At 36.7% G+C, this 14,105-nt stretch overlaps 6 protein-coding genes across 6 annotated transcripts; all 6 read right to left on the reverse strand.

Annotated features, from left to right (window-relative positions):
- Positions 1-903: 903 nt before the first annotated feature.
- RO3G_01554 (uncharacterized protein) lies at positions 904-1,977 on the reverse strand (the record flags this gene model as incomplete). The annotated part of the gene is made up of 4 exons (XM_067656145.1): positions 904-998; positions 1,059-1,357; positions 1,414-1,492; positions 1,539-1,977. 4 exons carry the CDS (start codon positions 1,975-1,977, stop codon positions 904-906), a joined length of 912 nt encoding a protein of 303 aa, XP_067512246.1.
- A 2,784-nt stretch (positions 1,978-4,761) lies between these two features.
- On the reverse strand, positions 4,762-5,047 carry RO3G_01555 (uncharacterized protein; the record flags this gene model as incomplete). The annotated part of the gene is made up of 2 exons (XM_067656146.1): positions 4,762-4,856; positions 4,912-5,047. The coding sequence occupies 2 exons, from the start codon at positions 5,045-5,047 to the stop codon at positions 4,762-4,764; spliced, it is 231 nt and encodes a 76-aa protein (XP_067512247.1).
- Positions 5,048-5,635: 588 nt separating this feature from the next.
- RO3G_01556 (uncharacterized protein) lies at positions 5,636-6,631 on the reverse strand (the record flags this gene model as incomplete). The annotated part of the gene is made up of 6 exons (XM_067656147.1): positions 5,636-5,854; positions 5,902-6,026; positions 6,084-6,135; positions 6,181-6,250; positions 6,306-6,460; positions 6,515-6,631. 6 exons carry the CDS (start codon positions 6,629-6,631, stop codon positions 5,636-5,638), a joined length of 738 nt encoding a protein of 245 aa, XP_067512248.1.
- A 341-nt stretch (positions 6,632-6,972) lies between these two features.
- On the reverse strand, positions 6,973-8,733 carry RO3G_01557 (uncharacterized protein; the record flags this gene model as incomplete). The annotated part of the gene is made up of 3 exons (XM_067656148.1): positions 6,973-6,995; positions 7,165-8,590; positions 8,644-8,733. 3 exons carry the CDS (start codon positions 8,731-8,733, stop codon positions 6,973-6,975), a joined length of 1,539 nt encoding a protein of 512 aa, XP_067512249.1.
- Positions 8,734-9,448: 715 nt separating this feature from the next.
- On the reverse strand, positions 9,449-11,511 carry RO3G_01558 (uncharacterized protein; the record flags this gene model as incomplete). Its single annotated transcript, XM_067656149.1, has 5 exons — positions 9,449-10,112; positions 10,161-10,278; positions 10,327-10,557; positions 10,614-10,732; positions 10,787-11,511. 5 exons carry the CDS (start codon positions 11,509-11,511, stop codon positions 9,449-9,451), a joined length of 1,857 nt encoding a protein of 618 aa, XP_067512250.1.
- A 966-nt stretch (positions 11,512-12,477) lies between these two features.
- Positions 12,478-12,666, reverse strand: RO3G_01559 (uncharacterized protein; the record flags this gene model as incomplete). Its single annotated transcript, XM_067656150.1, has 1 exon — positions 12,478-12,666. The coding sequence occupies one exon, from the start codon at positions 12,664-12,666 to the stop codon at positions 12,478-12,480; it is 189 nt and encodes a 62-aa protein (XP_067512251.1).
- Positions 12,667-14,105: the final 1,439 nt, after the last annotated feature.

Below are 14,105 nucleotides of genomic sequence, written 5' to 3' on the forward strand. Positions count from 1 at the left end.
TATTTTGTTTTCAGTTAAAATTGTGCCATGACAATTACATTCTACTATGAAGGCGGAAATGATAATATCTTCGATGACAATGGAACTAAAGTTTTTGACCCGATGGAGGGTGTCTTAACAGAGATCACAAACCATCGTATTGTGCTTGAGACCGTAACAAGCTAACAGGATTCACTTTATTCTGAAATTATTGGTATAATTTTGAGAAAAAATTCATGCAAATAAAATGAAAAGTATGGTACAAAAGTAAAAATAAAATTAGCGTAGAAGCAAGAAAAATTTTAAGCAAAAGTAGAAGAAAAATAGGTGCAAAAGATAGAATAAGAATAATAGTAATAATGAGTACATATAATAAAAGAAAAAAATTTAGTAGGTAGGAATGATAATAGACTAAGTTTTTTTTAGCTTATGAATTTTATAAAACAGTTGTACTTTCTATGAACAAGACAATGTATAAAGCAATTTATAAGAATGATTTTATGAGTAACAGTAAAGTTATGGCCCTGAAGAACAGTGTATACGAACATAAACTTGTGCTAATATTGCTCTACTGTCCTTTTAGATTTCATGCGAAATGTAGAATGAGCTAAATGAATGCAAAATGAACTACAACGACAAATCAATTACGGATCTAATAAAAGACGGGTTGATCATTGCTTATTTATGTGTGCGCCTATCTCTTCTCAGATCATCTTACGTTCATTGATCAATGGCTATTACTGTTTTATCGTTTTGTTTTTCGCTTCGCACAAATAAAGCATTTTTTTTAACTCACTTGGTTACATTGAACGGAAATGAACGTATATTAAGCTACACGCATCAGCCTTTAAAAAAAAGTAATACTCCTCTTTTTGATTAAGCGCTTTGTACATGTTGCTGGGAAATAATAAATTTATTTGACTTTTAATTAACTTGAAACTTAAAGTTCTTGAAGTAACTATACTGGGTTTTAGGTGTAGCCCAAGTATTGTCAGATCCGCCAAAGAAAGTATGGAACACTAAGATAATATAGAGTTAATTATATTATAAAAATCATTCATTTTTTTTGTATGCTTTACTGATGCCAACGGTATTGGGTGTGGTGCTTGTACGAATGACGACATTCTTTATGTCCACTTTTTTAACACCATTCACGTAAAGAATCATGCGACCATTACGCTTATTGACTTGATTGAGAGTGAGGACTTGACGGACGGTTGTCCAAGCACCTTTTTTGAACTCAAATTGACCACGACCCAAACTGTAGCCATAGTCTGAGTTACAGATATTGACTTTGTTATCACAAATATCTGAGCGTTGTTTGTTGTGAGGAAGATAGGCATAAATTTCACCTAAGCCATCATCTCTCCACATGAGTCTAATGAATTCATATCTTAGCTAATTCTGTATGTTTAGATCCTATTTAATTCTAACCTTGATGTAAAGCAAGAACCTGATTCATCACCGCCTGTGCATTCACCATTACCACCAAATACACCAGGAAGCTTACCACCTATCAAAAAAGATGAGTTTCTTGTTTCATGCAATTGGATCTGTACCTTTCACAAAATCAAAGTTCTTTGGGAAATAAACACTGTATTGCAAAGAGACTGTCTTTGCTCTTTTTGAGACCGTGATAGGTTCAGCCAAGAATCCAAGACCACCCGTAAGGCTTCCTTCAGGGTTTCTAGAGTGAGCATTGTATTTCACACGAAGGACATAATCATTCGAGTTTTTCTTTGCAGGATCCTTGACAGCCGCGTTTGAATCTTCATAACCGCTCCATGCCCAAAGCCAACCTCTATGTTTTGGAATTTTCCATTTTTCGTTCCATTGACTGGTCAAACCAACAATAGTGTCTGACTTGTACTTGTTCCAGTTTGAAAAGTACCAACTGTTTGATCCTCGTTTTTCGAGCTCGGTAGCCTCACTAGCTTCTGTATATAGAATGGAAAGGAGGGCAATACAGACAAATAACAGCAATCGGTTGTAAGCCATATGTCTTTTTTGGTCTATAATTAAGAAAAAGAAAAGGGAAAAGATAAAAAAATAGTAAAAATAAAGGAAAGAATAGATGACAATGAAAGAAAGAAAAAGATACAATATATATGTTTATGCTTCACTAAAAAGAGAATAACGTGAGATGAGTAAATTAACGTGTTACAATGATTTTTAACTCTTTTTTATATTCATGATGATATACTTACTAGATGACTTGAAATCATAATCTTTAATACTCCTTAATCATCCATCTTACTCCTAAATCATATTTTATTTCATTACGCTACTTTATTAGTTATAAAGACCAAAAGAAAAGAAGAGCATTTCTGTTTAATAAATGATTGATTTCAAAATAATCAATTTTGTTACACAAATCAAACAGAAAAAGGAAGATCTATGTAACATTCTTTCAGAAAAAGGAAGCGTGCCTATCAGCTTCAATGTTACATTTGAGCTTAGAATGTGCAAGGTGCTTGCAAACCGAATAAACAGCGTGTTTTTCATTTATCTTTGGCGGTACATTAATTCATCATTTGACATGACTCCATCAGTAGCATTCAACTAGATTCCTATTATCCGCATTCAGAAAGAAAGACATGCTGTTTACAGAACACAACCTTATGTAGGAATGGCTTCTTGTATGCCACTGAAATGAGATGACTATAGTTTAGCTTGGTAAAGAAAGAAGGAAAGGAAATGATTGTATCAGAAACAATTAATCCTATTGTGCAATTTGCACTAAGAAAATAATATAACATTCTTGGTTAGTTCTACTCAAAAAAAGTCTATATTACTCGTGATATATTGTCCTTGTTGTCATTTATGAAAATTTTGACAGTTGCAAGTCAATAAAAAGGCGGAGCAAATAGGCAGGTTTTTTTTTTTTTTTGAAGAAAACAGAAAACAAGTTGTCGAAATATTCAGCTTGTGAACCGTTCTTTTCTATTTGTTGCAAGAGTGTATTATACATGGGATGCAACTTTCATTGGCTTTGCGGCAGAGTAGTAACAATGAAATTCCTTTTAGCTTTTTTTGTAAAATAAGAAATTTCAGAAATTAATGTTTTAAAGGAGAAAATTGCGTGCTCTATAGTAATGCAGCCTTTGAATGAACTTTATAACTTGAAGTGACTTTCATGTTAAAGCTCTTTTTCATATACCCTCTTTCTGTCTTTCTCCTTCTTTTTAATTTAATAATAAGGTTAACTCTTACTCGATGCAATTGATTTTCTGTAACTATGTTGCACTGAGTTATAAAAAGAAGTTAATGAACCCCAATTTTCAGTAGCTAAAATAACGTGGATGCATGACCATACCTACTGTTCTGTACTAGAATTACAGGAAAAATAATGTATTAAAGCCTATTTTATTTACTCTTATTAACCTGTTTGGGAATTTTATAAGGCTAATGTCAAGTGTCTTTTATAAACAAAGCATCGTTTTTATATCAGAAAACTATATCGTGTTACAAAGCAAGGCATTACAGAGACTTGTAATTATGTTTGAGCTAGTAAATGTTGAGAGCGATTGACAGCAAATAAAAACCGAATGGACAGCAATTTTTTTTCCATATAAAATGTCCTTAATATAAGCGTAGTATGTAAGGCAATTGCTTTTTTTTTTTTTTTTTTTTTTTTTTTTTTTTTTTTTTTTGCCAGTTAAAATCGGTGTTAGAAGGAACCTTCAAGTGTTTCGCCGTGCTGCGAACAGACATACCTTTTTCATTTACGAGAAAAAAAAAGTACCCCATATCTTCTGTTTTATATTTGCGATGCGTTCTGAGGGTTGAAGCATCATTCTCGAAAGAATTGTCGCTTTTTAATTTACTACTTGTATCAATTCGCTCGTCTTTTGGTCTCTCAGAAGGTTTAAGATCGAGCTATTCATCACAAATCCAAATGGAAAATTAGGATCATCCACTTCCATTTGAAGCACAGAAACTTCATTACTATCTTCATTGGACATTTTCCCTCTACCATCTTCAAGTATAAACTGATTTATTTTGATTTACTGTAGAGCTTTTTTCGAAAGAAAAGAAGAAGAAAGAGCTCAAGGAATGACCTAATTTTAAACCTTTTTTATGCCTGATTTGTTTGTTTTTCCTTTTTCTACATTTTAATTGACCAGTGTCTGGTTTTTTTTTTGCCAAGTGACCCATTGATTTCAGGAGATAGCACAAAGGTCAATAAGGTCATCTCTCTTTTATTCTTGCCTTTTTAAATCAGAACAATCCAAGATGCAGAGCAATGCAGTACTAAAGACACAATGCGAACAAGTTCAGGGTTAAAACAAAGATATAAAAAAAAGGGAGGCTTTGAATTCATCTAAAAATATCAAAATAGTTGACCCGATCAAGATCTTTTTTGTGTGTGTGACGAAGACTGTGGAGGGTCCCTTTGAACATGTCCTGATTTATTTCATGGCTATTCGGCTACAGTAAATTGTATTTTTGTGTTTCCAAAATATCAAGAAATGCTTGTCATAACAAGAAGTGCTTGGCCGAGAGAAACCCTCCCATTCTTTCTTTTCTTTTTTTCTTCTTCTGCATCGTAAGTATATCTAACGTGTCCTCTGTTGAATGACACCGAGCTTCTTTATTTATTGCATAAAGTAAATAAAATTTTCGGAGTTTCCGAAGAAGAATAAATTCACTATTTTTGGCTAATATTGAAAGTAAAGTAGGAGGTTTAATTTAAGCTTTATGAAATACTTGCTTGCTTTCATTTATTCATAGGGTAAAAATAATAACAGTAATAAATATATTGTGTATAATAAAATAAGTTTAACAGCAACATTCTTCACAAATACAACAGCAGCCGATAGCAGCCAAACAGTCAGTAATACATCCACCACCTCTTAATCGGAGCATAGAACGTTCTATGTTGAAATCATTAAATCAAGAGTTTTGAGCACGATAGAGATGGATACTTACGATCTTGCTCTGTTTCTGTCTTGGGCTGTTCATTCGTAGCAGCGGTAGACATTGTGTTTTCAGGATAAGAAGGGGGAGTCAAGGTAGTCATTGGAACTTCGATCACGTTATTAACAGGTTGTTGTTGTTGGCTCATTTTAATAGTAGATGATGAAAAAAATCAGAAAAGAAGAGCTTAATTCAATCGGTTTTTATATTCGTTCTTTTAAAGTAACACAGCTGTATCTTGGCAACTCTTACGTCAATGACATACGGCTTTGTTTATGACGTATAACTTTCAGGTGATCCTTTATTGAAAAAAAGAGGTGGTTGTTGATATCTGTTTATGTCTCTGGTATAATAGTATCGTCACCAAAACTCTTTTTCCTCTTTTACATATTAAGTTACTATACCAAAAAAGAAACAAGTCTTATTTAAAAAAAAAAATTGCAAGAAAAATGGTAAAACGGATATTCTGAGTGTATGCTTTATTTTTGCTGTAATTTAGAAATATCAACTCTAGTTGGAGGACTTGTTATACTCTTTGCCCATTTAACAAGATCTACTTTTTCTGTTGCTGCAGAAACTAGATACTCATGATTCTATTATACACAGCCAATTAGTTTATTCTCCTTGTTGTTCATATCTTATCTTACCATCAAATCATTGGGCGTTGCTCTTAATTTAACATCTTTTGTTAAGCTAATGATAAAGCATGAGCACAAGTAGACATAAATAAATCAAGTTACCATTGAGAAACAAAGTCTGTTAAATCTTTTGGATATTTGTCTGGTGGGAATTCTGGTACGGGTTCATGCACAATGTGTTGAAGTAATTCAAAGATAGACAGAGGTGTACCTTCTGGTGGGAAAGGAAATCTACCCAAAGCTAATTCCATTAGTGTGATACCCAATGACCAAACATCAGATTTAACTGAATAAGGTGAACCCATAATACGTTCAGGCTAATAACCAATTCATTAATCCATACTCATAAATGACGATTACTTACACTCATGTATGAACTCGTACCAACAAATGTATCAGCTACTGAATTAATCAATTGTCCTGACACACCAAAATCACATAATTTGATTTGTCCCTGTGAATTGACCAAGACATTTGAAGGTTTCAAATCTATTTTGTTTCTTTCAGTCATTCTTTTCCCCCCTTAAGCATTCATACTATCGTTACCTCTGTGAATGATACGATGTTCATCATAAAGGTATATTAAACCATCCACAATCTATTCAATACGTTATAAACAATTCTACATGTCTATTATACTTACAGCATAGCCCACTTTCTTTAATACATCCAGTGGAAAAGGACCGTGTTTTTTATAAATCTGATCAAGTGAACTAAACTTACACAGTCAGTTTCTCACTCATTCTCTCTTTGCACTATATTATTTACCCAGCATCCATATATTCCATACAGATCGAGATATCACCGCCATTCATAAAAGCACCATAGAAGCTGACGATATGTTTCGAGTTACAGTCATGCATAAATTGTAATTCACGCATAATTTGTTTTCGAACATTCATATTAGCATCAACATGAACAATCTATCGACCGATTACTATTTCCTCTCTTTTGCTTCATCACCATGCTCATCCTACCTTCTTGGCCATGACCGTATTCGTTCTCACATGCAACACTTTACTCACCGTTCCACCGTTTCCTCTTCCCAACTCATCGATCGACTTGAAATCTTCTGGACGAAGATCCAGCCTCATCTCAAGTCCAATCTCCAACTCACTCAGTTGTTCATATAGTTGACTGTAATCAGATGCATCTGTCGGTTTTTCTTGTTCTGTTGCTGATGCTTTTTTATTATCCACATTGGCAGACTCAGTTGAACTGACTACAACAGGTGAATTTTCAAGTGTCAAGTTTTTAAAGTTTCTTTTTTTTCTAAGTGGCATCTTGGAAAGCATCTTGAAAAATATATAAAAAAAAAAGGAGAGAAGAAAAAAAAAAAAAAAAAAAAAAAAAAAAGAAAAAAAAGAAACAGAAAACGCTGTTTTGGTAATAGAAATAATGCTTTGTTTTATCCAATCAAAATAAACCATTTTAATTATAAATTGTAAGCGCCAAAATCTAATATTCTAAAAGAAGTCTCATTTTTCCTATTTTTTTTGTGTGTGAGTGAGCATGTTATAAGAGTGAGGAATGATGTACCTTTGAACTGCTGCAATACATCGACGCTCATCGAATGCTACTCGCCAGACCCCATCGACATCTGTGATCAAATCTCGAATGAATTTACCCGTTTTGATATCCCACATTTTCAATCCACCTTCAGAACCCGAAATGACCTTTTGATCATCATGCTGAAAGCATGTAATCGAATTATCATGTCCAGAAAGGGCATGCTGACAGATACCCGTTTCGGGAGACCAGACCCGCAAGATAGAATCCGCTGCGGCCGAGACAAGGTATTGACTGGTGAGGCCCAAGAGACCGACGAGGACCGTATGACCTTCGAGACGTCGAAGACATTCACCCGTGGCCAAATCCCAGATACGAACAGAGGAATCCATGCTGCCACTCATGCATCGGTTTCTTTCGGCATCAATCACGACCGAATAGACCTTTTGGGTATGTCCCTCCATCAGGTGCACCAGACGACCCCGCTGAATGTCCCAGACACGGATCGTGTTGTCATAACTACCACTCACCACGATATTTTCATGCGAGGCAATCGCTCTCACCGAATGTCTGTGTCCCAGCAAGGAGTGGACAAAGTAAGGATTCGGGCCTTCGCCGTAGTATTCTGGGTCGTTCGGATCGGGCAAGCGCCAGACACGCAGGGTGGAATCTCTTGAGCCGGTGACGATCATGGCAGGCATCTCTCGTGTGGGTTGTGTGATGAGCAGACAACGGATGGTCGAGGTATGTCCGGTGAAGATATGGGTGCATTTACCCGTCTCCATGTTCCAAACACGCACCCTTCGATCGGTCGATCCGGTCACGAGGGTCTGACCGACATACTGAAGGGCCCACACACCGCCCTCGTGGCCCTCGAGTGTCATCCGCTTCTTGCCAGTCGCCGTATCATAAATATTGACGTGCGAGTCATCCGCACCCGACACGATCTTTTCATCATCAAATTGTAAACAGGTCACAACAAATTTATCGTGGCCCTTGAAGCTCGTCTGACGAGCTCGTCCCTTTCGCCAGTTTTGCTGAAGCGTGTGATGTCGACCGTAGAGCTGTTTGAATCCTTCAGAGGCTTGCTTGGTCAGAGGGTCGACGAGTGTGTATCCGTCACTGAGCAGCAGGCGCATCCAGGTCTTGTCGTCCTTGCCAATGATCTCCTTCCATCGCCTACACACACAGGACGCTCGGCTGAGTGAGAAGGCGTCTAGATAGCTAATGATCCGTCTGGATATCTCTAGTGGTAAACGAGATAAAAAGTCTTGCTTCATCGTCGGTGTGATCCAGGCATTCATCAACTGAAGTGTGCTCTTGGAGGACTTTTTGATGAGCTGTAAGAGAAATTCGGTCTGAAAGGAAGGCGGAAAGGACTCAAAGGTCTCGAGCATGTTGGGTAACTTCCATAATGCTTGTTTTGTAAGTCTAGGTCGTTTGTAATAGTCGACATTGGTTGCAGAACTCGTAATGGAATCGACATCTGGAGAAACTGACCCGTTGCGTGTACAGTGTGGGTTATATGGATATGGGAAATAATGCTTTAAAAGCAAGTTTAGTTTGCTATTTTTTTTTAATTATTTTCTCTTTTTACTTGATCTTTTATGTCACAATCTGTTGGTGCATGTACTTCAGTGACTTGTAAAGAAGTAGTAACAGTACTTGAACTTTCTTCTTTTTGCATTATATAAGGGTATCGGGTTGAACGGGAAAAGGGAGTGGAAAAAAAAAATGTATGATTTCCTGTATTAAATTTTATTTTCTTGTAAACAAAGAAAAAAAAAAAAAGTCCTCATGGCTCATACAGTGTGACCTAAATAGACAGGTCAAGTGTACTCAAAAGCAGGGAGCGGCATACAGTATGAATCAAACCCAAGTAGGAGCTGATATACTGATCCATCTCTCTTCATCAGATCAGAATTCCATCATTCTTCCCCCTTACTTTGAAGCATGCGTCTGTACACTTTGAAGACAGGATTGAGTATTCATAGACTTTTGTTGTTGTTGGTGCAAGAACATTTTGAATTTATATTGACATCTATGGACCAAGTATTTACTTCCAACTTGAATAATACAGCATGATAGCAAGTGAAAATAGGTTAATAAAAGATGTTTATTTTTTATACACACATTTTCTTTGTATGACGACATATCCGGTACTTTTTGCATATTAACTTGGGTACTTCAGTTACTGTTTGATGACTTAAATTCATACATGTTACTGTAAAAATTCATTTTTACAATAGATGGAATAATTTTTTTCAAAAAGAAACCTCTCAAGCCATGTTGAACAAACCCATACCCTCTGCTTCTATTTATTAGAAAAAAAAATCTGTCTTGATAGGAAATACAATTTTATTTTTAAAAGGGGGGGTATGTTTTATGTACACGCAATAGGATTAATTCACTGTTTGCAGCGTTTTATAGAATTCGGTTACTCTAGGATGAGCCATGACTTTTGCAGGGTCAAAGTTCAGGATCTGTAATCTATCAAGAGACGTCGCACGAGACAAGGCAACGTAGGCTTGTCCCTTCTCAAATACTTTACCCAGGTCGACCTTGACACGATCCAGGGTCTGCCCTTGACTTTTATGAATACTGATCGCCCAGGCAAGCATCAGTGGAATTTGAGAACGAGAAGCCAAGACCTTTCCACCAGGTAATTCAAAGGACCAGGTCTCGTATTCGAGCACAAGCTCTCTTCCGCTTGCAAATCGAACCACAGGATAAGGCGTTTTCATATCAATTCGACCACCGGCCTCAAGATAAGTCTCCTTTTGACGCTGGGGCGTACGCAGGAATTGAACACTCTTTTCCGACCGGTAGTTTCCTCGACCGACGAAGCCAATAACAACGCCCAAGGAGCCATTGACCAGGTCGATATCAAAATTTTTCAGGAGCATCACTTGAGCGTGAAGCTTTAGTTGGATGACATCAGGTGCCATGCATTGAGATACCTTTCTTTGGTCCCCTTTATCGACCGCTTTAAATTCAATCACATCCCCACCAAGTGCATCCAGTCGTAACTTGTTGGACAATTCGACTTCACGTCTGAGAGGGTATCTACAATAAAACATAAGTTGCTTTTCTCGACATTGACAAATTCCTTACAATTCAGTAGGCTCAATCTCGTTACTACCTGCTGGTTTACGAGCAAGCGATTTGAATATATCAATGGCACTTTGGGATAATCGACCCAATCTCATTTCATTCAGTATGTTAACAAAAGCTATTGAACACGTCAGTTTCCTCCTTTTGTGATTCATCTATACTTTACTTCCGTCCTTTTGTCTGAACACTTGAGTTAGCATCACCGTTTGTGTAATGACCTTTTTCCAAGAATTTGCTTCAAATGCAAATTTGGTGGGCCCATTAGGATTCACAGGGGGTAATTGAAAAAAATCACCCGAGACAATGACTTGGATGCCTCCAAAAGGTTCTTGTGAATTACGAAGTCCTCTAGCAATTGCTTCTAATTTATCAAAGAGGACTGCGTCGACCATTGAAACTAAACACAAAATGGTTAGGTTGTGTTGAACGGAAAAGCACCCTGTCTTTCTTTACTTTCATCAATGATCAATACTTGTGTCTTTGTCCAACGATCATGTGCTTTTTTGTTTTCATATTTAATCTTTTCAACCAGTGTTTCTATCTTATCTTCTCCTATACCAATACCGCCAAAGCTACAAAGATATCTCATGAGCGAGAAAATCAATAAAAAGGACAAGCCCGTTTACCTGTGCAAAGTACAACCATTAATGTTGGTTGCTGCAATACCCGTCGAGGCCGTCACTGCCAACATGGGGCCGTAGATCGTTTCCATTTCATCAATAATAGCCCTTAACAAAACAGATTTACCTGTACCAGCCGAGCCTGTAAAGAACAAGCTCTTTTTATCCTTTAGCACCATATCCAACACACGTTGTTGTTCAGCCGATAAGGTGGGTCGGTAGGTGGCAGGTGCACTGTAGCTCGACATCGGAGGCGCCAGTGGAGCTTCTTTCGTTGTCCTTCGCTTCCTAACATCATTTGTCCTTGACCAAAGATCGGAAGAGATACCCGTCGGTGGCTGTCGACGTTTGTTACTATAGAAGGAGACTGAATTTTCATCCTCAAGAGGTCGTTTGACGGCGTACGGCAGCACTCTAGGTCTCTTTTCAAATGCATTTGTTGAGGTGCTGTTGTAGGGTACATAGTTGGAACTGTACGGCTTCACGTCATTGTCACCCAACCAGTCGTACCTTGGCATCGATGTGGCCGGTCGGCTGATGGGTACAACCTTGTTGAACTGAGGTGTGATGCGTCGTGGGCTAGGTGATGATTCTTGGCTCGATCGAAGTGGGCCGCGTCGGCTGTCGATGGGAGCCCATGCCTTCTTGTTGAATTTCGAATTGTTGGTCATGCTCACGGAATGCTCTGCAGACTTGAAGGATCCCTGACCGCTTGGTGGCGATTCATCCATGGTTAGATCAATGTAATTTCTTTCTAGAGATGTTTCCGATGATGTTGTATTACTCAATGTTGGTTTATGCTCTGCTGTGATAATGTTGCTATTCAATGTAGGTTTTGTTGCTGTTGTTGCTGTTGTTATCAATTTGCTATTGCTTAATGATGCTTTTTTTACTTCTGTTTTTGGTGTAATAGTAGTAATCGATTTAGTCGTTATGGTTGATGTATGTCTGGCAATGACAGAAGATAAAGGTTCAGGTTTCTTTTTTTCATTTGTTTTTTGAAAATAGTTGAACAATGTATTTCCTTTTGCTTGCTGTTGCTTTGAGGATTTTTTCATTTCAAAAAGAACAATAGGATAAAAAAAGTTTTTTTTTTGATGCGATCCCATTTTTTAAATTTCACGACGCGTTTTTATGTCGCCTATTTTTTTTTTAAAAAAAACACTCGTATTTCACTTAAATGATCCATATATCAGTTATTTCTTCCCAAAAAGATAAATATTATGCATTTTCCCTTTCTACTGAGATTAGTCGACTAGGATATACTAAATTGATGATGGGTAGAGGTGGAGAGGAACGATGGGCGGTTGAACCTGAGGTTGATAAGAAGAAACGTAATATACTCCGGCACCCATATTTAACTGCATCCTTCTAAAGGACAGCCTTATTTTAGCACCACCCAAATGAGATCTTTTTAATTCTGTAATCGCTTGCTCGACCGATGGCCTCTTTTCATATTGAATAAACGCAATGCTCTTTAACGGAGCAATCTTGAGAGCAATGATCGTTTCAAAATAAGTACACAAGTATTCCTCGGCGGTCGTATTCTTCAATCCACCTATAAATACTGTCGTGATCTCTTCCAGTCCATTTACCACAGCCGGTCTTCCCATCTCAACTTTGGTTCGCAGTCGAGCAACCGTGACCCGGATGTGTGATGCGCCTACATGGGCACCTCGCATCTCTTGTAAACTACGCTACTGTTCGGCCTCATCAAAAAATCTTATAAACCCAAATTCTTTCGAGAACCCAGTAGTAGGATCAACCATGACCTTAGCAGAGACAGCTAATTTGTATTGGCTTTGAAAGGTCATCAAAAGGACATCATCCACGTCGGCTCCCAAATCACCTACAAAGATGCAATAATTTTCCAAAAAGCTGGCCATCAGTGCAGGCCTTAGACAACCGATTAGTCTTTGTACATTCGAATTTGAATGCTTTTGCTTGTCTTTGTAATAGAGGTACACTGTTCCTGTCTCTATTGGACTAGTTCAATTTAAAGATCTTATTTGTGTTTGAAATTTGTGTACCATTAAAAGAAATCAGGGAGTTGCTCACGACTTCATGTGTTTCAAAATCAATAAAAGTATGAATACTGTGAGGGTATATAAAATGTCAGTCTGACTCAGCCTCTAGAGAATGATAGGGAAATACAGCTTGGAATTTTTTGGATTTTGAGCCATTTTTTAACAAAAAAAAAAATTATATATATTATTGCCTATACTTTTAACATTTAAAAACCCAAAAACAATTATCGAGACTCGATTGTATCGTCGCATCAATAAACTTGAGCTTTGCCTCCTTAAAAAATATATAAATATTGTATATGGTTAATATTGTAAATGTGTCTTAAAGAACATGTAATAAATAATATTATGTATTCAATACTTGTTATTTCTTATATAAGATTTGAGTAATCTCATACGAATAATAAGTATTTAATGAGGTAAATACGACAGAAATAAGCATGGTTATATGGTCGAAATTTATTATTTTATTGGTCGATTTTGAAGTGAAAATATGGGAAATTGAATAATATGCCCTAGTCCCAAGCAGTAGCCAGGAAGTGAACATCGCTTATGGATGCTACTTCAGCATATATCATTCACAACACTAAGCAAAACTATTCATTCTAAAGTGTGGAGGGCAGGACGTTCTCCAGGTAGTGTCCTCCTTGACATAGCCAGTGTGTTATCTCGTAAGAATAGAAAGGACTATAAAATTCAACGAGACTTAGAAAGTTCTATTTGTATTTAATATTATTGTATCTGCTATTTATATTCTTTTCATGAAGGTTCAATTATATCCTTTTCAAGATACTTTAATGAATTATACCTGTAGATCTAGTATGAATAAATTTTAATATGAAGACCTGTTCCAGGCTATGCAAGTGAACTGTGTATAATTATTTCTTAAGTAGATCTATTTTTTTTATGTCTCGCTGCATTAGGTGCTATATTATAACAACTTGTATTGAATTAAAGGAGTGGAATTAGTTATGATCGAATAATAGAGAAAAGACTGCAATAAATCTTTGTAAAGCATTCACTACTCTGATTTCTTATAAATTGAATATGAATCATGTTTAAAATATGTTGGGATACGACACACTCAGAAGATTTTTAAACTTATAGTTTGGCTGTATATCATATACAGCGCTTTGTGGTATGTACGACAAACAGCTCACACAGTTTATACTGTACTACCTCGTAACCTAAACCGAATTACTATATTCTGAGACATAATTTGTTTTGAACGGTCTCTCTCTTGTCCTTACTCAATAAAGAGATTCAAGAGACTCATCGGTTGTTTGACTTATTTTTTA

This window comes from Rhizopus delemar, genomic scaffold (genome assembly GCF_000149305.1).
Source record: "Rhizopus delemar RA 99-880 supercont3.1 genomic scaffold, whole genome shotgun sequence".
NCBI lineage: Eukaryota > Fungi > Mucoromycota > Mucoromycetes > Mucorales > Rhizopodaceae > Rhizopus > Rhizopus delemar.